Raw genomic sequence first — 27,562 nt, forward strand, 5'->3', positions numbered from 1 at the left:
CCTTCCCTTGGTGAATCCATGCTAACTGTTCCTGATCACTTTCCTCTCGTGTAAGTGCTTCAGGATTGATTTCTTGAGGACCTGCTCCATGATTTTTCCGGGGACTGAGGTGAGGCTGACCAGCCTGTAGTTCCCAGGATCCTCCTTCTTCCCTTTTTTAAAGATGGGCACTACATTAGCCTTTTTCCAGTCGTCCGGGACTTCCCCCGATCTCCATGAGTTTTCAAAGATAATGGCCAATGGCTCTGCAATCACAGCCGCCAATTCCTTTAGCACTCTCGGATGCAACGCGTCCGGCCCCATGGACTTGTGCACGTCCAGCTTTTCTAAATAGTCCCTAACCACTTCTTTCTCCACAGAGGGCTGGCCACCTACTCCCCATGCTGTGTTGCCCAGCGTAGCAGTCTGGGAGCTGACCTTGTTCGTGAAGACAGAGGCAAAAAAAGCATTGAGTACATTAGCTTTTTCCACATCCTCTGTCACTAGGTTGCCTCCCTCATTCAGTAAGGGGCCCACACTTTCCTTGGCTTTCTTCTTCTTGTTCTTCTTGTTGCCAACATACTTGAAGAAACCCTTCTTGTTACTCTTAACATCTCTTGCTAGCTGCAGCTCCAGGTGCGATTTGGCCCTCCTTATTTCATTCCTACTTGCCCGAGCAACATTTTTATACTCTTCGTTGGTCATTTGTCCAGTCTTCCACTTCTTGTAAGCTTCTTTTTTATGTTTATGTTTAAGATCCGCAAGGATTTCACTGTTAAGCCAAGCTGGTCGCCTGCCATATTTACTATTCTTTCGACACATCGGGATGGTTTGTCCCTGTAACCTCAATAGGGATTCTTTGAAATACAGCCAGCTCTCCTGGACTCCTTTCCCCCTCATGTTATTCCCCCAGGCATCCTACCCATCAGTTCCCTGAGGGAGTCGAAGTCTGCTTTCCTGAAGTCCAGGGTCCGTATTCTGCTGCTTACCTTTCTTCCCTGTGTCAGGATCCTGAACTCGACCAACTCATGGTCACTGCCTCCCAGATTCCCATCCACTTTTGCTTCCCCTACTAATTCTTCCCAGTTTGTGAGCAGCAGGTCAAGAAAAGCTCTCCCCCTAGTTGGCTCCTCCAGCACTTGCACCAGGAAATTGTCCCCTACATTTTCCAAAAACTTCCTGGATTGTCTGTGCACCGCTATAGTGCTCTCCCAGCAGATATCAGGATGACTAAAGTCGCCCATGAGAACCAGGGCCTGCGATCTAGTAGCTTCTGCGAGTTGCCAGAAGAAAGCCTCATCCACCTCATCCCCCTGGTCCGGTGGTCTATAGCAGACTCCCACCACTACATCACTCTTGTTGCTCACACTTCTAAACTTAATCCAGAGACACTCAGGTTTTCTGCAGTTTCATACCGGAGCTCTGAGCAGTCATACTGCTCCCTTACATACAGTGCTACTCCCCCACCTTTTCTGCTCTTCTGCCTTACGAAGAGACTGTCCAGTTTGACCAATGTACATGGCAGGGGGGCATTGCTGGCACATGTTTATTTCCCCCACCCCCCACTGCTCCTCGGATGTTCCTGTTAACTGCTGGAAATGACCCACCTTGATTATCACTACAAAAGGTTTTCTCCCCGCCCCACTTCCCCCCCGCTCTCCTGCTGGTAATAGCTCATCTTAAGTGATCACTCTCCTTACAGTGTGTATGATAACAACCATTTTTTCATGTTCTGTGTGTATATAAATCTCCTCACTGTATTTTCCACTGAATGCATCTGATGAAGTGAGCTGTAGCTCACGAAAGCTTATGCTCAAATAAATTGGTTAGTCTCTAAGGTGCCACTAGTACTCCTTTTCTTTTTGCGAATAAAAGACTAACACGGCTGCTACTCTGAAACCTGCAATGAACTGATTGTCAACTGGGCAACAATGAATGGAAATTACCCTTATACCTTATAGGTGTAGGACCCCAGCTGGTACAAGCTTAAATGATTGAGTGTCCATGTGGATATAACCCACTATAGGCAGAATGCAATCTGTGCAAATAGTCCTCTCAGTGCTATCCTACAATGCACCAACCACTGCATAAATGGCCTGGCTGATTACCGTTCTTCTCTGCCTGGACTTAGACTGGTGTAGATGAGACCAGAATCTGGCCCAAAGGGACTTGCCCATGGTCAAAGAGTGAGTCAGTGGCAGAATCAGAAGGCATCTCGAGAACTGCCTGTTAAAAGTCAAAAGGTAGGTAAATAATGATGAGGAAGGTCACTGGGTTCAGTAAATATAATTACCAGCATTCCCTCCCCACCCATTCATCAGCCATCTACCCTTCCTTATTATTCTGACTTTCATGTTTCTATGCAGACTCAGTGCTTGTGAGTTGGGAAGTACTGACTATTACAGGAGCCCAGGGGAAGTATCTAGTTTTCCCAGGTTTCTGGAGCTGGTTTTGTTTTGCAATTATAAAGAAAAACCTCCTACATATTGTACCTGGCCCTTGTTGCTGCCGACAACACGTGGCAGAAGGGTTACCTGTGATAACAGAGTGGCAGGAATTTACCACTCAGTTGATTTAGGAGCCCCTATTGACTCAAGCAGAACAAAGGGTTGTGTCACCAAGGGACATTGGCAAAGGGCTGTATCATGCCATGGATTTTTAACTAGAGTACCCCACTGATTCCAGTGAAGAATATGACCCAGGGTATGTTTACGTGGTAGCTGGAAGCATACCTCCCAGCCTGGGTAGTCAGATGCATTCGCTCTGATTGAGCTACTGAATGAAAAATAGCAGTGTCACCAGCCATAGTGGCATGGGCAGCGGCTCAGTGCACCCCCAGGAGGTCGGGCTGCTATCCTGTGCCACCACCATGGCTGCTATTTTTAGTGCACTAGCTCAGTGAAAGCTAGCATGAGTCTGTCTGCCTGAGCTGGAAGGGATGTGCCCAGCTGCAGTGTAGACATACCCACAGTACAGATCTCTGTGGGTAAGAGTGCTGCATTGTGGACTGAAAGGAAATTTTGACCAACATAAGTAACTTTCAGAAACGTCAGAAGCCTAAGCTATTGGACAGGGGCTCTTTAAGACCGTCTTCCACAGATGCAAGGCTGTTATCTCCATCCTTAAATTGCTGAGTCTTGGAGGAGTGGGGGTGTTTTTGTTTTTTACATATCCTGCTTTTAACAGCTGAGATAGCAGGTTAGGCCCATGTCTCCCTGGGGAAGATTTTAATATTAGCTGCTAAAAACAAACCCGACACAATAGGTTTTTAAAGAATTGCTGATGCTTTATGGAAAACGGACACTGTTAATGTAGAGATAATTCCACCAGTGCTGCAGATTTTAATTGTTTTATCACCCCTCCCCCTTTCTTCTGTTAATAAGATCACTTGCAAGAAAACAGGATCTTTTTTTCATTAGGAATGTTTTCTTCTTACTCCCTACCTGCTGCTTTCTTACCTAAAGTCATAACCCTCTGCCTCTGACGCAGAAAGGTCTCCATAGCAACTACTTGTGCTATCCCAAAGAGAGAATTAGGACTTCAGGTGAAGCCTACAGGCCAAATAGTTACACTAGTGTAACCTCATTAACTTCAGTTAAGCACTCCTGATTTTCACTGGTGTAACTGTGAGAGCAGAATCAGGGTATGGGGTTCTCCCATCGGCACTGGTAATCCACCTCCCCAAGAGGCAGTAACGAGGTCAATGGAAGAATTTCTTCTGATGACCTAGCACTGTCTAAACCGGGGGTTAGGCTGCATAGCTAGATCTCTTGGGTCATGTCTACACTATGAAAGTACTCTGATTTTACAGAAGTCGATTTTTGGGAACAGATTGTATAAAGTCGAGTGCATGTGTCCACACTAAGCACATTAATTCGGCGGTGTGCGTCCACAGTACCGTGGCAAGCGTCGACATTCTGAGCGGTGCACTGTGGGTAGCTATCCCACAGTTCCCGCTGCCCATCGGAATTCTGGGCTGAGCTCCCAATGCCTGATGGGGCCAAAAATTTGTCGCGGGTAGTTATGGGTAAATGTTGTCAGTCAACCCTCCCTCCCTCCGTGACAGCAGACAATCATTTCGCTCCCTTCTCCCTGGATTGCCTGAGCAGATGCCATAGCTCAGCAAGCATGGAGCCCGTTCAGCTCACCACAGCAGTTATTACCATTGTAAACACCTCACGCATTATCGTGCAGTTTATGCAGAACCAGCACATGAAAAACCAGACGAGGAGGCGATGGAAGCGCCGTGATGAGGACATGAACACAAATTTCTCTAAAACCACGGTCCCCAGCAATTTGGAGATCATGGTGTTACTGGGGCAGGCTCATGCTGTGGAATGCCGATTCTGGGCCCGGGAAACAAGCACAGAGTGGTGGGACCGGATAGTGTTGCAGGTTTGGGATGATTCCCAGTCGCTCCGAAACTTTCGCATGCGTAAGGGTACTTTCATGGAACTTTGTGACTTGCTTTCCCCTGCCCTGAAGTGCAAGAATACTGAGATGAGAGCAGCCCTCACAGTTCACAAGCGAGTGGCGATAGCCCTGTGGAAGCTTGCAACGCCAGACAGCTACTGGTCAGTCGGTAATCAATTTGGAGTAGGCAAATCTACTGTGGTGGTTGCTGTGATGCAAGTAGCCAACGCAATCATTGAGCTGCTGCTATCAAAGTGACTCTGGGAAATGTGCAGGTCATACTAGATGGCTTTGCTGCATTTCCCTAACTGTGGTGGGGCTATAGACGGAACACATATCCCTATCTTGGGACCGGACCACTAGGGCAGCCAGTACATAAACCGCAAGGGGTACTTTTCAATGGTGCTGCAAGCACTGGTGGATCACAAGGGACGTTTCACCAACATCAACGTGTGATGGCCGGGAAAGGTTCATGACGCTCGTGTCTTCAGGAACTCTGGTCTGTTTAAACGGCTGCAGGAAGGGATTTACTTCCCAGACCAGAAAATAACTGTTGGGGATGTTGAAATGCCTATAATTATCCTTTGGGACCCAGCCTACCCCTTAATGCCCTGGCTCATGAAGCTGTACACAGGCACCCTGGACAGTAGTAAGGAGCTGTTCAACTATAGGCTGAGCAAGTGCAGGATGGTGGTAGAGTGTGCATTTGGACGTTTAAAGGGTCGCTGGCGCAGTTTACTGACTTGGTCAGACCTCAGCGAAACCAATATTCCCATTGTTATTGCTGCTTGCTGTGTGCTTCACAGTCTCTGTGAGAGTAAGGGGGAGACGTTTATGGCGGGGTGGGAGGTTGATGCAAATTGCCTGGCCACTGAATATGCACAGCCAGACACCAGGGCGGTTAGAAGAGCACAGCAGGAAGTGCTGTGCATCAGAGAAGCTTTGAAAACCAGTTTCATGACTGGCCAGGGTACTGTGTGACACTTCTATTTGTTTCTTCTTGATGAAAACCCGCCCCCTTGGTTGCCTCTAAATTCCCTGGAAGCCACCCGCCCCCTCCCCCCCTTCGATCACAGCTTGCTTGCAAAGGAAAGAAAGTCACTATCATTTAAAAACCATGTATTCTTTATTAATTGATTTATAAAAATAGGGAGATAACTCACAAGGTATCCCGGGTGGGGTGTGGGAGGAGAGTAGGAAGGAAGAGGCCACTTCAAAACTTGTTGAATGACAGCCTTCTGTTGCTTGGACGGTCCACTGGGGTGGAGTGGTTGGGTGCCCGGAGCCTCCCCTCCCTCCCCCCCCCCCCCCCGCGTTCTTGGGCATCTGGGTGAGGAGGCTATGGAACTTGGGGAGGAGGGAGGGTAGTTAAACAGGGGCTGCAGCGGGAGTCTGTGATCCTGCTGCCATTCCTGAACCTCCACCAGACGCTGGAGCATGTCCGTTTGATCCCACAGTAGCCCCAGCATTGCCTCATGCCTCCTCTGATCTTTCTGCCGCCACCTCTCCTCACGTTCATCGGCCGCTTTCCTGTATTCTGCTATTGTGTCCCTCCACCCATTCTGCTGAGCTCTGTCAGTGCCAGACGACTGCATGAGCTCAGAGAACATTTCATTGCGCGTGCTTTTTTTTCACCACCTTATCTGTGATAGCCTTTGGGACGGAGGAGGGAGGCTTGAAACATTTGCAGCTGCTGGAGGAAAAAAAGGGAGTGAAGTATTTTAAAAGATACATTTTACAGAACAATGGCTATACTCTTTCACAGTGAACAACACTGTTCACATTACATAGCACATGTGATTTTGGTACAAGGTCGCATTTTGCATCTTATAGTGAGTGCCTGCGGCTTTGGTGTTAGAGATCACACACACAGTGCTGGGCAACAGAATTCGGCTTGCAGGCGGCCATGGTAAGCCATAGTCTTTCATCTTCTGCAACCTTCATAACAATAGTGCCCTCCTCTCCCATACCAAGCAAAGCACGTTGAGTTGGCCATTTAGTGCTGCAGTTTTCCTGTTAATGTGCAGCAGCAGGAACCAAACTAACCCCCCTCCCCCACATCCAGTTCTCTGGGATGATCGCTTTACCTTTCCCCGCCACTGCGTGGTGGGTATCAGGGAAGATCCCTGCTAGCCAAATGTGAACAGCTCATCGCCAATGCTCCCCCCCCACCGCGTGGCTAACAGCGGGGAGGATTTCTTTTCAGGCACAGGCAAACAGCACAGTAGGAATGTCCCCTTAATTAAATTCCCCTATTTGAACCAGGTTTCAGAGTAGCAGCCATGTTAGTCTGTATCCCCAAAAAGAACAGGAGTACTTGTGGCACCTTAGAGACTAACAGGTCTCCAAGGTGCCACAAGTACTCCTCTTCTATTTCATCCAGGTTACCATGAACGATATCACTCTCCTGAGGATAACACAGAGAGATAGAGAACGGATGTTGCTTGAATGCCAGCAAACACCGGGACCATACGCTGCCAGGCTTTGTCATGCAATGATACCAGATTACTTGCTACTAGCATGGCATGGTAAAGTGTCCTAGCATGGAGGATGGAATAAGGCTGCTCTCCCCAGAAACCTTCTGCAAAGGCTTTTAGAGTACCTCCAGTAGAGCTTCATGGAGATGTCCCTGGAAGATTTCCGCTCCATCCCCAGACATGTTAACAGACTTTTCCAATAGCTGTACTGGCCACAAATGCATCCCAAGTCCTCAGGGCTACTTAATCATTAAAAAACGCTTGCTTTTATAACGTGTATTATATTTTAAAAGGTACTCTCAGCAGAGGTCCCTTCTCCGGCCTGGTTGGGTTGGGACGGTATTTCAGTCAGGGTGAGAAAAAGATCCTGCTGTTGGGGAGAATGGTGTGCTGTGTGCTCGCCTCAAGCTCGTCTTCCTCCTCCTCCTCCTCATCTTCCCCAACCGCAAAATCCTCAGCCATGGCGGAGAGTACCCCGTCATCAGAGTCCACGGACAGGGGTGGGGTAGTGGTGGCAGCCCCCCCTAGAATTGCGTGCAGCTCAGTGTAGAAGCGGCATGTCTGGGGCTCCGTCCCGGACCGTCTGTTTGATTCTTTGGTTTTCTGGTTTGCCTGTCTGAGCTCCTTAAGTTTCACATGGCACTGTGTTGCGTCCCTGCTGTAGCCTCTGTCCCTCATGGCCTCGGAGATATTTTGAAATGTTTTGGCATTTCGTCTTTTGGAACGTAGTTCTGATAGCATGGATTCTTCTCCCCGTGCAGCGATCAGATCCAGTACCTCCCGTTCGGTCCATGCTGGAGCTCTTTTTCGATTCTGGGACTGCATGGTCACCTGTGCTGATGAGCTCGCCTGGCCAAACAGGAAATGAGATTCAGAAGTTCCCTGGGCTTTTCCTGTACACGTGGCCAGTGCATCCGAGTTCAGAGTGCTGTCCAGAGTGGTCACGATGGTGCACTGTGGGATAGCTCCCGGAGGCCAATACCTTCGAATTGCGTCCACACTAACTCTAATTCAAAATGGCAATGTCGATTTCAGCGCTACTCCCCTCGTTGGGGAGGCGTACAGAGATCGGTTTTAAGAGCCCTTTATGTTGGAAAAAAATGGCTTTGTTGTTTGGACGGATGCAGGGTTAATTCGATTTAACACTGCTAAATCCGACATAACCTCATAGTGTAGACCAGGCCTTTCACACTCCTGAGAGACGTAGCTACGCTGATGTAAATTCGCAGTGTAGGCCACCCCTGAGAGCCAGATTTGTCCCTGTGCTATTACAGGTGCCAGCAAAAGGACAGAGGGGAGACAGATTGGACTGACATCATTCAAAAGCTGCCAGGGGCCGGTTTGACCCCCTGGTACATGCTAGGGCAGCCCAGCTTGCTCCTCTGTTGCAGTGGCCCTTATTGGCCACTGGAAGGGTGCCGAATCACCAGGGTATAAAATTAGCCTGGCTCCACCTTCGCCTGGAACACCCCCCCTTTGAGGTGCGGGGGAGGAGCTGCTTCTGCACCTGGCAGGGAATCCAGCTGTACTGGGAGGCATTCCTGGGGCCGGGCAGGCTTAGATCTGCCCTATGGCCCCTTTGGCCCACACTAGCAAGCACAAAGGTCATGAAAGGCAACACTGAACGGGGCCCTGAGAGTTGTGCAAGCGTTTGTAAGGAGTGGAGACCCTGCCCTGATATTGTTCTCTCTCACTCACTCCCATGTAAATCCAGGATCGCTCCAAGTCTGCAGCCAACCCCTTTTAAAAACAGCATGAAGATGAACCAGGTCCACCACTTGCACAATGTCTTTAAATAGAATGGGCCATGTTCACCTCAAGAATAGCAATACTAAAGCCAGCTGGATTAACTTGGTCCACTAATAGCCATGTTTTGTAGAAGGCTATTATTACTATTATTTATCTGTATTGGGATAGCGCCTAGGAGCCCTAGTCCCTGTCCAGGACCCCATTGTGCCAGGCACCGTATAAGCGCAGAACAAAAAGACAGCCCCTGCCCCAAAGAGCTTACATAAGCCATTCTTTAAAGCAGAAAATGTGTTTATTTCTTTTTCAGCACACATTTTGGATAAATGCCTGTGAATTTCTGTGCAAACCGTTCTGGAAAAGGCTGAAGCGTGCAGCCTCTTGCAGAAATATTTGAATTTAAAACAGCTACCGTGCTTCTTTAACTGCAAGGAAAGCTGAAACTACATAGGCTACAGGCTTAAAAAGAAAAAGCATCCACCATATGCAACAGAGCTATTTCTCTTTCTCTCTCGCTCCCTCTAAAAAATATTGAGCTGTGAGATAGAATTCGTCCCACCAAACGCCCACTGAGCACATTTTTAAAATCTGGTTTCTCAGCCTTCCAGTAAAGTACAAGCAAAATCTAACGATGTTCTGCTTGTTTTCTGGAACTGGGCCCTGTTTCATGAAATTAAAAGGGGAAGGGAAAAGAAATCCAAGGCAAAGATGCTATTCTCAACAAAGGGAACAGTATTTGCGACAGCTTCTACAGCATTCCTGCAACATGATGTCTTTCCTTGAAGGCTCTCAGCTAAGGATTGATTGTCTGAGCAGAGAATTGCACAATTCAGAAAAGTTTAAGCCACGCTTTCCTGGACTGTTTGCTAAGAGGATGAATAAATGGTCGTGCGTGTGTGTGTGTGTGTATACATACATACATACATATATATAAAAATCTATAAATCATGTCTTATGCTATGTGCCCTGAGAAGAACAGCGCAGACTGGATCCTTTATCACTTGAATTTGTCTGTGGTAAGGGTGGTAGCATGCCACACATAATGTTAGGGCTGGGTGTTGAAACACTGGAAGGACCATCTCTGGAAGAAATAATTTAATATTTATACCTAGTGCTATGACTGTACATAGTACTTTACAAAGAGAATAGACACGATCCATGTCCTGAGGAGTTGACAGCCTAAAGACCTGATCCTGGAAATCCTTACTCTCCTAAGTCCCCCTGAAGCCTATTGGACTCTTTAGGTAAGGGCTACTCACATGAGTAAGGGCTGGAAGGATCAGGCCCTAGGCTAGCTATGATGTGACACAGAGTCAGACGCCATTAGTTCAGATCAGGGGAGGGAAGTTTGAATTAGGGTGATCAGGTGATGGACGCCCAGTTGAAAAGGGACCCTGGCAGCTCCGGTCAGCACCGTTAACTGGGCTGTTAAAAGTCTGGTTGGTGGTGTTGCGGATCTAAGGCAGGCTAGTCCCTACCTGTTTTGGCACCGCGCTGTGCCCCAAAAGCGGCCAGCAGGTCCGGCTTCTAGGCAGGGGGGGCCACAAGGCTCCGCGTGCTGTCCCCACCCCGAGCACTGGCTCCGCACTCCTGTTTGCCACGAACAGGCCAATGGGAGCTGGGGGGGGGCGGTGCCTGTGGTCGAGAGTGGCACATAGAGCCTCTTGGCCTGCCCCTGCCTGGGAGCCGGACCCACTGGCTACTTCTGGGGCACAGTGCAGTGCCAGGACAGGTAAGGACTAGCCTGCCTTAGCCCTGCTAACCGGGAGCCGCCTGAGCTAAGCCCGTGCCCCAAACCGGAGCCCCAATCCCCTGTCCCAGCCCTGAGCCCCCTCCAAAACCCAAAGCCCCCTGCTGCACCTTAAAGCCTTCATCCCTGTCCCCAACCCAGAGCCCATACCCCCTCCTGCACCCCTACCCCAGCCCTGAGCCCCCCCTAAACCTGGAGCCCCCTCCTGCACCCCAACCTCCTGCCCCAGCCCACAGCCCCTTCCCACACCCTCATCCCTGGCCCCACCCCAGAGCCCTCACCCCCTCCTACACCCCAAACCCCTGCCTCAACCCGCAGCCCCCTCCCGCACTCAGAATCCCTCGGCCCCACCCATCAGCCTGGAGCCCTCTCCTGCACCCCAAATCCCTCATCCCTGGCCCCAGCACAAAGCCAGCACCCTCCAGCCCAGAGCCCTCACCCCCTGCCTCAACCTGCAGCCCCCCCCCCCTCCGACTCTGAATATGTCACACCCCCCTCAGCCTGGAGCCCCCTCCTGCATTCCAAATCCCCAGAGCCTGCACCTCCAGCTGGAGCCCTCACCCCCTCCTGCACCCCAGCTTCCTGCCCCAGCCTGGAGCTCCCTCCCACATTCTGAACCCCTCATTTCTGACCCCACCCCAGAGCCAGCACCCCCAGTTAGAGCCCTCACCCCCTTCTGCACCCCAACCCCCTCCCCCAGCCCAATGAAAGTGAGTGAGGGTCAGGGAGAGCGAGCCACTGAGGGAGGAGGAAGGGGTGGGGCTAGGGTGTTCGGTTTTGTGCAATTAGAAAGTTGGTAACCCTAGTTTGCATACAATTAAGGGTTGCTAGTTTGGGCAGGATGTGTATTGTGTTGAATACATTTTGGGGCTGGCTGGTTCACAGGATGCCAATGTAATGTTAGGTTTCAGAGTAGCAGCCGTGTTAGTCTGTATTCGTAAAAAGAAAAGGAGTACTTGTGGCACCTTAGAGACTAACCAGTTTATTTGAGCATGAGCTTTCGTGAGCTACAGCTCACTTCATGATGCATCCGATGAAGTGAGCTGTAGCTCACGAAAGCTCATGCTCAAATAAACTGGTTAGTCTCTAAGGTGCCACAAGTACTCCTTTTCTTTTTAATGTAATGTTTACAATTTTGACTACCTGAATTTTTCACATCTCGAGTATTGCATCCAGTTTTGGGTCCCCCACTAGAGAAAGGATGTGGACAAACAGGAGAGAGTCCAGTGAAGGGCAATGAAAATGATTAGGGGGCTGGGGCACATGATTTACCAGGAGAGGCTGAGGGAACTGGGCTTATTTAGTCTGCAGAAGAGAAGAATGAGGGGGGATTTGATAGCCTTCAACTACCTGAAGGGGGGTTCCAAAGAGGATGGAGCTAGGCTGTTCTCAGTGGTGGCAGATGACAGAACAAGGAGTAATGGTCTCAAGTTGCAGTGGGGGAGGTTTAGGTTGGATGTTAGGAAACACTATTTCACTAGGAGGGTGGTGAAGCACTGGAATGGTTACCTAGGGAGATGGTGGAATCTCCATCCTTAGAGGGTTTTAAGGCCCAGCTTGACAAAGCTCTGGCTGGGATAATTTAGTTGGGGTTGGTCCTGCTTTGAGCCGGGGCTCAGACTAGATGACCTCCTGAGGTCTCTTCCAACCCTGATCTTCTATGAGTCTGTGAATATACTACCACCCATTTGTCCCTTCCCCAGTCTTCAGAAGGTAATTGCTCCTAGCTGTGCAGAGCACTGTGTTCAGCCCAGCCTTATGGCACAAGTGAGGTGTCTGTGCACAGAAAGATTCCACTGTCCATACTTGCTATCCTTCCCAGTGATCAAAAAAAACACAGTTTGGATCGCCCTCTCCTAGTTCAAATCAGAGGAAGGGGGTGAAAACCTGAGAATTCCCCTGAGAGGGGAGTCTCTCTGACTCTCCCCTATGGAAGGTCCACCGCAAATGAGTTAATGCAGCCCCAGGGAGCACTCTCCCTGGCATCAGTGGGAGATAACTTAGATCCCAGCCCCCAGAAGGCCCTCTCCAGTGGACAAAGAAGGCTGCTGTAGAAAACACTGACGCTACCACCGTCTTCCATGCAGGAGAGAGAAATCCCTGCGTGGAATTATGTCTGCGTGCAGATATTGGGGGTGGGGCCTTGTATTTGGGGTGCCCGGCAACTTGGTTGGTCTATCTCACTTCAATCCAAGATTATACCTGATATGGTAAATAAAGCTCAAAACCTGCCCCTGTCCTTGCACAGATTCTTATTCTTTTCAAAATCCCTGTGGGTTGCTCTGAGAATCCACAACAAGCATCACGATTAATCCATTCTCCACTGACAGCTGACGGTGAAGTAGAGACCTAGGCCTTGAGCTCTCAGTTCCTTTCCTAATCAGTTGCATGCGGGGACAGAGGGGGCGAATACTTCGTAGGTACAATAGAAACGCACGTGTCTGAGGTGCCCTATGAAATCATGGTAACCAAGAGAACTGCAGTGAAATGGTTTGAGATATTTATCCAGAGCCCTTGAGATGTGTGGTGCAGCTTTGAGTCATCTTTCTCCCAGTTTGTGTTTGATGCATTTAATGGAGAACACAAGGTTGTAAGAACAAAGAATTTGGTTTTAAAATTAAGCTTGCATATAAGTGCTGGCAGCCCCTGCATGGATTTTTCCTTCATGAATTTAATGCTTACGAACATTTTGCATTCACTGATTGCCAGTCTTCTGTGGAGCTACACAACAGGCCCCGCCACAATCGAGCGTGTAAGCTTTCAATGCCCCTGACCTAGACAGACCACTTCTAGGGACTAGCTCTTGGCCCCTCCAGTCCATGGCTCTCTGCTTAGACTACCAGCAAGGATGACAATTCGTGCCAAGTGTGAGGTGGACATGTCCACTGGGGACTGAACTCACTGCATGTAAATCATCTAAGAGCCATCAGATGGGAACCACCTCTGACCATAGTTGACCATGAATGGATATGAACTTGTGATGTAGAGTTTTAAGGCTCTGTATCCCCGTACCTATTCCATCCCATTCAGCCTCCCCACTACCTATTTTAATATTTAGTGGACTGAGCACACAGGGATATTGCCATTCCCATGTGATGCACACATTGGCTCTACCCTGGAAAGCCCTTGAGGCAGGGACCATGCCTTTCTGTGTCATATGGACAAGCCAAGCTTCCCATCAGCTCCTCAGGTCCATCTACACAGCAAAAAAAAAAAAAAAAAAAAGACCAGTGGCAGGAAGTCTCAGAGCTTAGGTCAACTGACTCTGGCTTGCGGGGCCTAGCTAAAAACAGCCATGTGGATGTTCGGGCCTGAGCTCTGAAACTCGGCAAGGTGGGAGGATCTCAGAGCTCAGGTTACACTCCAGTGTCTACACTGCTATCTTTAGCACTGGAGCACAAGCACGAGTCACTGGACCCAGGCTCTGAGAATCGCTGCCATGGTTTTTTTGTCTTTTGTTTTTTTGGGTTGTTTTTTGCTGCGTACTCAGTCCCTAAGATGTAAAGTATTTTTAGTTAGTGTGTTTTAAATGCCCCTTGTAAACACTGCCCTGGGCACAGAAACAAATAACAGTTGAGAGATCTCAAAGCATAGGAAGTCTTGTAATTTTTTAATATCTTTCTGGTTCCCTTTTTCCCCCCAAGGGCTCTCTGAGGCCACTTCTGACAGTCTCTTTAACTATATTCTACAGGAGTAGCCTCCCTGTCCTGGCTGGTGTTTGGGAAAAAGCCCATGTGTAGTCAGTTCCAGGGTTGACCAATTATCCATCCCAGCTGTGTTCCAATTACAGCAGATTTCTCTTGGCAGGCAGTCCTTGCTTTTCAAGGGGTTAGAAGAAACCCACATGCCAGCAAATATAGATCCTGGTTTTTAATGTCCTCTGCCGCCGTTTCAACCTCTGTGGGGATTTCTTATGCTACCAGAATTCCTCCCTGGGAGTTTGCGTCCCATGGACCCATCTTCCTTGTAGGCACGGACAGAGGCTGCCATATTCTAACACTAGCATGTTGATTGCTTTTAGACACACAGAGCCAAGCTTCATGGATTCAGTAAGAATGCAGCTAACCAAAGGACAGGTGGTAGCTTTTGAAATGGGTGTCAGGTCTTATCACTGGCTGAGGGCCCTTTACCAAATATGGGTCTGTTCATATTTAACAAAACCACAGGGAGTTGGGTGGTTTAGGGGATTGGCAATGGGATTTACAGGTGTTCAACTATGGGTTGCTGTTTTGAATCCACCCCAAACAATTGTGATAAAAAACTGTTCCCATCTGATGGCTGTTCAGTTGTCCTATGGAAACTGAATCTGGCACTTTTAGTCCCCCTTGTGTCAATATTAATCAGAAATTACCCACAAGGATCATACTTTGAAGCTCTTCTGCCCTCCCCTCTCATTGCCTGCTACTCCCAATATTTCTGACCATTATCCATTACTTTGAATTAACCTGTGTCTGATGTGTGACCCATGCAAGATCTGTGTTCTGGGAATTTTCATTAGCCTATTGCATGGAAGATGACTGAGATCAGTCAGATGAAGGAACAGTTGTCTGTCTTTCTTTCACTTTTTAAAATAATAATTTTCACTTATGTAACATCTTTCATTCAAGAATATCAAAGTCATTTTACAAACATTAACTAAAGATGTCTTACAACCCCAATCCTCCTGTGAGATATATTATCGCTATTTTGCAGAGGAGGAAAATGAGTCAGAGAGTGGTTAAGTGACTTTCCAAGGTTACATAACAAGGTAGTGGCTGAGAACCCAGAAGACCTGACTTTTCAGCTCCCTGCTTCAGCCATTGGACCAGAGTACCAAAAGTCTGGATGTACAGGATATAATTTATAATCCATACATGCGTACGAAGAATTATCCAAATCACACTGTATTGTCACAGAAAATGACTCATTTGATAACACAGCCTACAACCGATTCCTTTGTGTTAGAATTATATGGGCAACATTTGGTTTAAAAAGAAAAGGGAGGACATGCATCTACTGAATGCTGAGCTACATTTGCTTTCTTTTAAATGCTTTCTTGGGCTAATGCTAAAGAGTGCAGATTTATGTGTTGATAGTGGTGCTGAGGGCAAATAGATAATATTGACATCCCATTAACAATAATGGGACTTGCCCATGTCTGTTTCCAAAAGGTGTTGAAAATCCCCTACCCAGCCCCTGCCAGGACAAGGTATTTGCCTGTAATTTATAAATAAAAATCTTAGGATAATGATGGATCAGCCTGTTGCCTTTGGAAATGTGGGTTCAAATCCTGTTAGGTCATTGTGAGCACCTCTCTCTTTTGCATCTAAACTGTCTAGGTAGGAGGGGAGAGAATAACACAAGGCAATGCAAGGTTTCAGAGTAGCAGCCGTGTTAGTCTGTATTCGCAAAAAGAAAAGGAGTACTTGTGGCACCTTAGAGACTAACCAATTTATTTGAGCATAAGCTTTCGTGAGCTACAGCTCACTCCGCTGAGTGCATCCGATGAAGTGAGCTGTAGCTTACGAAAGCTTATGCTCAAATAAATTGATTAGTCTCTAAGATGCCACAAGTCTCCTTTTCTTTTTACAAGGCAATGCATTTCCATTGGCTCTCAGTGAGGCAGGTACTGATCCTTCTAAAGAGGTTCAAATGTATTACAAACCCAAACTTGAAATCAAATACAGATGGGCCTTCCCTTAAAATGATGCTTCATTGTCTGTCTCCCCGACTGCCTTTACTCAGCTAGCTCCATCCTCTGCTCTGCATTTCCACACAGCCTCACCCCTGTGGGTGCAAGCACCTTCTCCTCTGCACCTAATCTCTCCCTCTGCATTTATTTACCATTTGTCTCTGTAAATATATTTTCACCCTGCAAGTCCTTTTGGGATAGGGCTGGTATGAGCGACACCGTACTCAGTTAAATGTATTGTTTTGCTATCTCCTTGTCCCCTTTCACATGAACCCCTTCATCTATAAAGCCCAAACTTTGCCCAGCTGACCGTTTTGCAGGCAACTTGCCAAGAGTCCTAGAGTCTCCCCTATATTGTATCAAATACAGCATGTTTCAGCTGCCCTCGTTTGAAATATAGGGGTGTGGCCTGTGCAAATGGGCATTGCTCCTTCATCAAAAGAGAATAACTCTGCTCAAATCAGAGCATTGCTGGCAGGCATCTCTCATCACGGTGGGCTGCAGTTCCATGTTCCGATGAGGGTGGCTTAGGGCTGCATGTCAGAGATTTGTGGCCACTCCTGCATCCTGCCCTGACCACCCAGAAGACAGAGGTACACTCTCAGGGACATGATAAACAAAAAAAGCCCCACCATTGCCAAATCTCCTGGAGGCCATAGGGATTCCAGGCAGGAAACAGCTTCAATTGCTCAGCAGTCAAGGCCAGTTCAAGAAGTTCTTTGGTTGGTGTAGGTTTTCCTACTGTTGCATTGGAAGCTCCTGCTTCCCTTGATTTTTATTTTTATTTTTTTTTTAAGTTTCTTTGCGTGACCTGTAAGTGTCCTGTGATAGCACTTAGGAGCAGGGGAGGAAGGTAACTGTTTTCAGCATTTGGAATGTGCACGATAGCTCTGTGCAGCAACTGAGGCCATGATTTACACGAATCCTTCCTAAACAAATCCCTCTTAATTGTGTACTAAGGGAAGTGGAGAAAAAGCTTTTACAGTTTGCTCTGCCGTGACCAGCAGCTGCTATTCTCCATGTTCTCAGCCCATCAGCTCTCGGAGGCAGCGAGATTAGAAAGTTGCAAGATGAGTGAAGATGCTTTTGCTTTATCTTTCCTTTGATACTTAAATCAAATGGTTGAATCCCTTCTCTAATGACCCTCCCTCTGCCAAGACAGAATCAGTCCATTTACCCAGTTTATGGGGAAGAAAGCACTGGGTGCCAGTAAGAGCATAATCTATATTTGTAAACATATCTATCATCAACCAGACTGCTGCAGAAGAAAGTCTTTCTCTGTGTGTTTACAGTATAAGTGGAATGAGTTCTATTATACTGTAATAGTGTATTCTGACTTCAGTATATTTGTTCCCGGAGATGAAGTATGTCCCTACTGCCTCGTATCTCAGAGAATATTATTCCGCCATTTCTATGCCTTTTCAGATAGTATGACGCCCAAGTTAGCATCTCCATTCCTGAATGCCTACACGAGATTGATTTATGTTTATAGAGCATGTTTCATGCACAGCATCTGAAGATGCTTCTCAGATTGCCACTCCTAAACTATCGGCAGGAAAGGAAGCTTTAAAGAGAGAGAAGTGGCTGGCAGGACAGAGTTCCAATCAGAGGGATTGACAGTTTTACCTGCAACCCAAATGTAGAGTGATGGGATAGGAGACCAAGGCTGGAGTGAGTGAGTAGAACGGGGGGAAAGCAAGTTTAGAGAGGAGTGGGTTGGAAAGACTCCATGGACAGTTTGAAAGCCAACAGGGCAAATATTTAATCTGATTTCAAGATGGGTAGGAAGCTCATGAGACCAGGAGTTGATACACCCCTAAATCCCAGAGTGAGAGGTGTCTTGTGGCAGCAATCTGGACTCCCTGAAATTTTGACGACAAGTGTTTAGGAGGCCAGAAAACAGGGTGGAGCAAGAAGATGTGACTAAGGTGTGAGAAGGAAGTTCGGCAGAGTAAAAGGGAATTAATTCTGACCATATGCAGCAGCACAAGAATAAACAGGAGGCTTGCCCCACAGCAGCCAGAAAATCCATCTAGCTGCACAGTTGTTCGGTTTTATGGAAAGGGAAGGTTTGATGGCTAATGTACATGATGATCCAAAACAGGAAGAAATGATTCCTCTCAAGCACTGCAGATTCTGTCCCCAAAACAGAAATGGTCTGCAAATTGTCTGCACTTCATTTGGCTGTTACCAAAAGAGATCAGCATGTAATTATTTACTGCCACCTGTTAGAAGCGTAAGAATGCCAAGCGATAACAATAATCCTTTACATTTACATAGCACCTTTCATCCCAACCTCCCCCACCCACCCCATCCCAAGGGGATTAACAGACAGCATGTGGATCATTTGATACCATATATCCAGTTTGGTGTCAATCAACGGAGATTTAGTTTTTCCTAATAAATTATTCCCATCTCTTGAGAGATTACTTTTATATGTTTGTCACCCTGTGGTTTAAAAGCCGATTATAGCCCAGGGTATCTAATAAAAATTTTTTGTGTGCACACACTGATAATAAGACACTTTGAGTTGCATCCCTGCCTGTGCATGATGGCCCAGCTGTTTCTTTGCACCACTCAGACCTTTTGACACTGGTCTGCAGCTTGAGCAGCGTCCACATAGCAAAATGACAGGGCTTGGAACTGACCGGGCCTAGGACCCAGGTCCTGAGTGCTTTCTGACCTGACTCAGACTGATTTGAGTGTGGATGGAAGCAGGGCTTGGGCTCAACCTGAGTCAGAGCCTGGGCTTAGTGTGCAGTAAATCCATAACTGTCCCGCTGTCAGGGTATGCGTTTGTATGGAAAAGCTGTAGGAGAGTTCTCTGTCAAGATAATCATCCAGCTAACAAAAAATATTCTTAAATGTGTTATCAATAACTCCTCCAATTGCTGAAGCGGGAAGATTTTTCAAAGTTCTCTTGAGCTCTTAATAGTTTTTCACAACTCCAGACAGTTGGTTTCCTTTTTGCATTTCTCCAAGCTTGGAAAGTAAGCCTGGACTGCTCAATTTCACTTTCTGTTTCCAAATTAATCTGTGTCAGTTTCTGGTTCTCTTGCACTTGCTCACTGTGGTTGCTTTTGGGTACTTCAGGAGAGGGGGAGAAATCACATTCCTTGAGTATTTTTCATGATAGTTATATCATATTGGGTAAAGCTGTTATTTTAACAAAATATTAAATTTAGGAAACTTGATTGCGTTCCCTGAGGTGCCTCAGTGTCGCCAGGATGTAGATTTCCATTTTACTTTATTCTATTTGTATCTGTTTTTGGGTGGTTTGGAACACTCTGTGGGAAGGATTGCCCTTGTCCCAGCGCAGGTGTGTAGGGGTGGGGAAGGAGGGACAAGGAGCCGTCTCCCCACCTGGTGCCCCTAGGGGGAGAGTGCACAGTAGACAGATGAGGTGTCGCTACAGCCTACATGCAGTGTAAGAAACCCAGTTGCAGAATAGCCCCTCTACAGCTCTCCTTGCAATCTGAGGCTGTTAAGTCCTAAAATAATAACTGCCTCTTCTTGCTGGGGGAGTTGTTTGCATTAGCTGAAGCCGCACCTTTGGTGCTCTCTAGTGATATGAGGACTTTCTCTCAGTGTAGATAACATGACTGCACTTTTCCTCCTCCTTCCCCCTGAAGGGGAACACTGCTTCAGTGAGTGCACTCATGTCCTTTGACTATTTCTACGTATGTCTTTGCAGCTTAGGGCAACCAAGCCAGTGGTACAACATATGCTAACCTAAGAAGACAGCAGATGGATGCAGGCTCTTTTGAGAACAGCTGCTGGTGTTTCATTTGCTAAGGCCTTTTGTAACAAATCTGTATCATGGCATAATACTGAGAATTAGATCTTTTTTGTCCCCTTTGCTATCCTCAGCCTTACTTGACCAAGTTCTACATGCCTTAGCATTTAGTCTGTCATTTCAGCTTTTACACAATGAACAAGACTCTGCTGTCAGGTGGGCCGGTGTAAATCCAGAGTCATTTCATTGCAACTGCTCTAGATTTTTACCTGTGTAAATGAGATAAAAATCTGACCCAATAGGTTTATCTTGCTTGGTGGTATTGATCTAAGTTCTGCTGTCATAAGTGCCACTCTTGTCTCACAAATTAGATACCTCTGGCTGTAGATTGTATAGATGTTCAAAATATGATTGTGTATTTTCTTTAGAACTAGCACCCCCTGGCTTGAAGTGGTTTCCATCATATACAGGGTTTACAGTTTGGTTCAATGGCTCTCAGCACCCCCACTATACAAATTGTTCCAGCATCCCTGAGCTTGGCTCCCCCTCAGTGAGGCATCAATATACTCAGTGTTCTTTGGGCTTGCCTCCTTGATAGAGGGGACAAGAATAAGTGGTGATATCTCCCAACTGCAACCATTTTGTGGCACCAATATGAGACATCACTCACAGTAGATTGTGCAGATCTGTGATTCTCTCTCTTCCTCCTTACATGAGGAATGAAATGGTTAACAATTATATCTAAATTATCATCACTGGTGATCTGAATTAACACCTCAAAGCTACTGTTCCAGACTTTCTTTCGGTTTAGACATCTCTTTAGACATCCAACCTCAGTTCACATTTTTGAGGTTTTCTGCAGAACCGTAACATCTATAGACAACTTGTCTCATGGCTGCTCTAAATTTGCCGTTATATTTCAGACAAAAAATGTAAAAATCACAATGATAATATTATGAATGCTGCACTTCCACCTGACTACTTCTATGGCCTTCATTATTGTAATAGCTGAGTGCCCCACAACTGTTACTGAATTTATCAAAGCAAAGCCTTCGTGCTGTAGGCGAGTGTTATTGTCCTTGGTTCTCAAGTGGAAAAACTGAGTCACGGATTTCAGAGTGGTAGCTGTGTTAGTCTGTATCAGCACAAACAAGAAGGAGTCCTTGTGGCACCCTAGAGACTAATACATTTATGTGGGCATAAGCTTTTGAGGGCTAAAACCCACTTCATCAGATGCATGGTGATAAAGTGGGTTTTAGCCCACGAAACCTTATGCCCACATATATTTGTTAGTCTCTAAGGTGCCCCAAGGACTCCTTCTTGTTTTTGCCGAGTCACAGAGCTAGCATACAGCAAATAAGTGGGAATAGAGCTCGTCTCCCCTTTAGCCACTGGCCCATGTTCCCCAAATGAAACTTTTTAAAGAAAGTTTTTAGTGGTAACTATCTGTTCTGAGAACAAAGCTTAACTTACTAGCATGATCTGAGCCTGGTAAACATGGTAGTGATTTATTTTTCTAAAGCAGAAAGTGGTCTCCTTCTTCAGCCTGTAAGCTAAGCCCTCTGGGTGCCAGGGAAGAATTTTGCAGGTTGTGGAGGGTTTTTTGTTGCATTTCTAGCAGTCCTGGAGGATCTTGCATACACCTTCTAGGCTTTCCAACTTATCATAGCACAACGGAGGGGTCCTCGTTTAGGATAAGTAGCCGTCCTTACCCTATTGGACAGGATCCCCCCCCCCCACGCACGCTCAAAAGGGCAGGTCGCTGTCTGCATGGCCGGGCTCGCAGGCCCAGTGTGTATGACGGGGCGCAGTCCAGTCCCGCTTCCCAGCCTCCCGGCTCATTAGCTGGTTCAAACGCGGAATCCGCCCGCAGCCTCCGCCCTCTGTCACCCTGCAGCGCCCTGGAGCTTCCCCTATTGTCTTGCCCTGCAGCCCCCGCTGCCCGCCAGGGCCAGGTTCCCGCAGCTGCCGGCTCCGCCCCGGCAGGGCGGGCTCTGAGCCCGCGCCCAGCCCCCTGGAGGCGGCCCGGCCGCGGGGAGCTCGGGGAGCTGCTGGCTGCCGACGCTGGCTCAGTGCGGCTCGGGCTGCGGTGTGGCGAGCCTCGCTGAGCGGAGCCCGGGCACTGCAGGAGACGCTCCCAGCCCCCGGCAAATGGCCCTTCGGAGCGCAGCGCAGCCCCGGGCCCGCAGACCGTGCGCCCCCCGCCGCGCGGAGTGATGGGCAACACGGCGCACAAGAGTCTGCCAGGTAAGGGGCCGGGGCCCGGCAGCCCCTGCTCCCCAGGGAGCGCGCTGTCCCTGGGGCTTCCAGGGGAGGGACGTGCTGGACGGAGCTGCCCCCGCCCCTTCTCTCATCTGGAGAGAACTAACCCCCCATCCACGCCAGGGCTGGAGAGAGCCGGACACCCCGCAGTATCCCCGGGCTGGAGATACCTTTCCCCGCCCTTCCCCTCTCCTGTGCGATACCAGGGCTGGAGGGAGCTGCTCCACCTCCTAGGAAGCGGCCGTTTTTGTCTGAGCAAGTGGCCCGCTTTATGCTCTACGATCTGGAGTTTCCATGCTGCTCTCGTGGTGTCCTGGAGTCAATAGGAAACGCAGAGCTGCTGCACATGCTGCTTTCTGTCACATGCTGCTGTTCCTGAGATCAGGGAGCCCGGGTTTTACCCGCGGGTCCCTGGGTTTGTGTTCTGGATCTGGAGTGCCAACACGTGGGTGTGAGTGGGGGAAGAACAGTTCCCCTTCTCTCTCACTGCCACAAATTTAAAAATAGGTGGAAGGAAAGGGGATGAATGGTGTATGTACAGTCTAAAAGAGAAAAGGGGAAATTTATTTTTAAAAGGGGGAGGGAGTTTTGAAGTCCTCTTTGCAGCCTTTGGCAGTGAAGGAAGCAGCATTGTCTAGCAACAAGACATTTAAAATCCTCATCCTTTTTGTGTATCTTTAAATCTCACTTGTTTCAGTAGCTCACTAGCAATCCTTGCCTCTTTTTACTTTCCAACTGGTGCTCAGTTTTATGTGTATGTGCGTGTGGTAAAGGGGCTAGGTTTTTGTTGTCCTTGAGAGGTAGGGGCTGAAGCTGTGTATTGAGGAGGTAAGGGAGAGTGTTCCTTTCCAGTGGACACATGGGGCAGGATTCCATGTGTGAAGGGACAGATGCTGAAACTAATGGTTTTTGTTCAGTTGCCAAGCGTTGCGCTGACAGAAGAGATGATCACTTTAGGGACAGTTTAGGATTTGTATATTTTCCCTTCCTTTTAACCCCAGTTCCTGTGTCGTAACCAGAATAAGCTTTTGAAACTTGAGGGTCCTTCAGAGACCCCAGAAGCAATGGGAATAAAGACAATGAACCTTTAGCAGCTGGGGTAGATTCTGAACCCTGTGAGGGCAACAAAAGAGGGTGAACTGGTACTGTTTTTGCAGCTGAAATGGAGAGACCCAGGCTTTCAATTGAAATAATTTTTGTTGCTGTTTTTTAAAAAGGACTTTGTGTGTAATTGTGCACAACATCTTCAGCTGTTCAGCGACACAAGAGGGAAACTATCTGAAAGCAGATCTGAAATGTTTGGTGGACTGCCTTGGTTTTAAAATGCCTTTTCAGTGAATGCTGCTCTTATATAAGAGAAGCAGATATTCTTTTTCTTACAAGCTCATAATTGCGAGTTTTTCCCCTCAAAGAATCAGTGGATAATAAAAGCTATGGGTCTTTATAGAATCAACAGTACTGAATTACTGAACCCTTGTGAATCGCTATCTTCAGCTGTTCTTTTCTTTTCTTTGCAGCCATCCTTCATTTCACCCTTTGTACTTTGGGCACCCCATAAATAAAAAGGGTATTATTGAGCTTTTTGAAAGAAACAGAAGGACCTACTGAATGCACACATGTCTCCCAGCAATCAGCCCAAGGTTTGAATACAGAAGATTTGCACTTGGATTCGCCCTTATATTTTCTGTGAAAAGAAAGGGTGACTCACAAAACAGCTTTTAGGGTTGTTGTTTGTGATTAGCTATGTACCCAGCAGGAGATTTTTTCGATGAAAGCTTATATATCTTATTTCCATCTGCACTCACATCTCTCTCCTTCAGATATTATGCCTATATAGGAAATGACCTTTTCTCACCCTAAAAGACATCACAGCTGATTTATGTAATACCTGATGAATCAACGAATAAAAGAGTCAAAAGGAGTTGTTGAGACTGGAGAAAATCCATCCAATCAGTAGGCTCTACAGATAGAGGCAACATCAGGGCTACCATCCCAAACATCAGGGAGAGCCACAGGGGAGGGATACATTGTTAAAGACAGAACTTCATGATGGGTTTCAGAGTAGCAGCCGTGTTAGTCTGTATTCGCAAAAAGAAAAGGAGGACTTGTGGCACCTTAGAGACTAACCAATTTGTTTGAGCGTAAGCTTTCGTGAGCTACAGCTCACTTCATCGGATGCATTCATGAGAGAAAAGCTTTACCTGCTGGGGTGTGGGACGTAACTAGAAGCGCTTTTATACCCTATATAAGGTGAAGGGGTTATAAAAGTTACTTCTGCCTGTTGCTAGAACAGTCTTTACTGAGCATCCTCCATGTACATAACATAATAGCTGGGAGTTAAATCCTTGGTGAAATCTGTTGTGTTTTGTGATTGAGCAATTACTGGTGGCGGTAGACTTTTTTGTTTTTGTTCGTGTATTTTTGTTTTTTTAAAAAAAGCCTTTTCTTCAGATTATAAAATTCCTCACTTTGTCTTTGTTCTTATTAACCTTCATTTTCATGTTGTACCCCTGGATTGAGGTTTTCTGCAAAATACCAATTGGTTGGGAATATTCTGCTTTTGCGCAAGGCAAAAACGTTTAAGATGCTCAAATGTTGTTTGAAATTGTGCTGGAAGATTCTAAAAATGTGACATTTCTGAAATTCTGCTGCTTTTTTTAAATAGTAAAAGTTAAAAGAAGCAGGTAGCATAATGCTGCATAAAGCATTTAAGATGAAGGAAGAACAGGTTTTTTTCCCTTTAAAATATATATTTTTTTCTAGCTTAGGACCGAATTCTACAAATCTTCACTTAATTATTTGCTTCTGGGGAACTGAGGCCCTGAACCTTAAAGGTTATTTAAGCTCCTAACTTCTACTGATTGGTTAAGAGGGAGTGTTTGCCCTATTGGGTTCATAGTTTGTAGTGTAGCAACCCTTTGTCATCAAACCGTCATTCTAGATAGAAGCAGGTGTTGAATTTTTTTTTTTTTTTTTCAGAGTAGTTGTTTGAAAATTGGAAAGTTCTTTCTGCAGACTGAATTCTTGGGTGAATTCCTATTTACAAAGGCCATGACTATTTCGAATTACTTTAATCTAACCTAATATCTTTAGGCCTTTCATCTCCTTCTTTCCTGCATATGTCTGAAAAACTCCTTTGCACCCTGCCAAAATGAACAACACACACTCTCAATTTAGCTCGCAGAGGAATTTCTCTACCCTGTAACAGAAGCTGTGGAAGGTATTTGAAGGAAGAAAAAAGCCCACTAATACTAGCCCAACACTTCAGTTAAACTTTTTGCTAAATAGAAGGTTACAATATGACTCTTTTTTTTTTTTTTTTAAATCAACATAAAAAACAGTTGGAGATGGAAAACTGATTTCCATTCTGATTAGATGTGGAGAAAATCTAGAGCGATCTTTTGCATTTGCCTCATGGAAAAGCCAGACAATCAAACTGTTTTTGGATTTACATATAAATTTGTCCAATTTTTATCTCAAATGCTGAAAGGCAATCTGAAACCCCACTCCCCTTCATTTGTATTTATAAGTTCACTTAATTGAACTTCAGCTGCTTATTGCCACTTGAAACGTTAATCCATCTTATCTCTTTTTATCAGGCATCTTCATTTAATGATAGAAGCAAGCATCCTACTGATGCTGAAGAAATTGTATCAGGAGCTTGGTTAACTTCTGCTGGCCAAGCATTTTGATGGTTAATACAGTAGATTAAGGCAACTGTCAAATTAACAGCAAGATTCCTAAATGGAATGGTACTGAAATGAATAATAGAGCAGGGCTAATGAAAGCCAGTTTCTATATTTGAGCTGGTTAAGGAGGCATTGGATGAAAAGAGCTGAGATGTGTCAAATACATTTAAACAAAGACTCTGGGGTTGTGGAAATTGATCTTATCTAGCTGACAGCTTGATGATACATGAAGCACTCTGTCAGCAAAATTAGCTTTCCCTTTTGTTATTGGTCTCAGCCCCCAATGGGTCAACAGAACTGCTTAGCAATCTGTTCATATTGATTCACTTTCATGTATGATGCGTAAGATATGTTCACTGCACAACAACTCTGGGAATTTAAATCCTCATGCTGCACTTCCTTTCCCTGATATGTGGGCCCAGACCTACCATGCCTACTCAGACTTCAATGGGAGCATTGCCTGAATGGAGGAATGCAGTATTGGACCCTATGTTTGGATATGCACCCTTTGCCTCTACCCTTCTGCTGCATGTTGTTTAAAATAATTCGTGGCTGAGTGGTTAAGCAAGAGTGAAGACTTCATTCAAGCCATCACTTTTCTTTCTTCTGTAGACGATAAACTGGTTTGCAATGTTGCAGTCAATAGGTAGAACTTTTTCTGACTTGCAAAACTGGCTAAGTGGTCAAGTGGAAGTTGTTGGAAGATTATGTCACATATCAAGGTCTAATTTTATGACATTGAGGTGAGGTTGTAGGTAATGTTACCCCAGTGCTTTTGAAGCTAATTTGTTCTTGTCTGTTTTTGCTGATTGCCTAGCTTTCGCCACTAGTTGCTTTCATCTTCCTAGTCTCTACTATTGCTCCGGTTGACTTTGACTTCACCTCTCCTCGGCCTGATTATTTCCTCTCATCCTCCGTCCCCTCCCACTGTCTCTGTTGCACCTTCTTTGTTACTTTACCCCCACTCCTCCCTTTTAGCCCCACCTTTTCACTCACTGTTACTCTTGCTCCCATTCACCAACACAAATCCAATAATCTATCTCATATTTTTCCTGTGTCACATCCTCCTCCTTTATGGTGACACTCACTCCAGCCCTTCCTCCATCCCCAGGATGCACTGGAGCTCTTCTCTCCCAATACCAATGCCCTTTCCCTCTCCTTCCCTGTTACCAACAATAAGGTATCTAACTGTTCCCTATTTCTAACCTCTCCACTTGCGCCCTCAGCCCTAGCCCCATCCTGGCTACTAACTTCTCTCATCTCTTTCTCAGCCTGTCACACTGTTCTGACCATTTCTCCTCAAAATACATGTGTGTGCTGAGCTTCCACATGCTCATAATATGGCTAGTAGGGAGCTGAGGTATGGTAGGGAGCAATGAGTGTGTAGGTGCCTGAGGAAAGTGGAGAGGTCATCAGACAGGCTTGGAGAGGCTAAGAGAGGCAGTGCTGAAGAGAACTGATGGGATCCTCGTGACTTGGAGAAGTCCCTACATTGAATCAGGGTGTAGGAGAAGGCTGCAATGACTAGAATGCAGAGAGAGGTCCAGCTGAGAGAAGCAGGGGAAGTCTTAGCCAGCTGCCTGCAGTGGTCGGAGAGAAGCACCGACAGCTGCTCCAGCAGGAGGGCAGGAACGCAGCAGGCAGAATCAGAGTAAGTGACCCACGAACAAGCCAAGAATGTACCAGTTGGGTTCCCAGTTGGTGACCCTGGCCCAAATAGGGCCATTGGTATTTAACAAAGCAATCGGTCTCCCTTTTAAGAATCCGGCTTGGGTCTGATTGCCATGCTACTCTCCCAGCCTTAATCACAACTGCAAAGAATATCAGGTATGGCTGGCA

The 27,562-nt window shown here is 46.7% G+C and overlaps 1 protein-coding gene across 2 annotated transcripts in view; it reads left to right on the forward strand.

Annotated features, from left to right (window-relative positions):
• Positions 1-27,562, forward strand: part of NEURL1B (neuralized E3 ubiquitin protein ligase 1B) — a 213,299-nt gene that overhangs the window by 142,142 nt on the left and 43,595 nt on the right. The window contains exon 1 of one of the 2 annotated variants that reach the window (XM_007062352.4): positions 21,548-22,019. The exons of the other annotated variant lie outside the window; for it this stretch is intronic. Coding sequence (XP_007062414.2) covers positions 21,989-22,019 — 31 coding nt within the window. The 5' untranslated portion in view covers positions 21,548-21,988. Of the gene's footprint in view, positions 1-21,547; positions 22,020-27,562 lie in introns of those variants that run through there. 2 annotated transcript variants of the gene reach the window in all.

The sequence above is a fragment of the Chelonia mydas genome, chromosome 8 (genome assembly GCF_015237465.2).
Source record: "Chelonia mydas isolate rCheMyd1 chromosome 8, rCheMyd1.pri.v2, whole genome shotgun sequence".
Taxonomy (NCBI): domain Eukaryota; kingdom Metazoa; phylum Chordata; order Testudines; family Cheloniidae; genus Chelonia; species Chelonia mydas.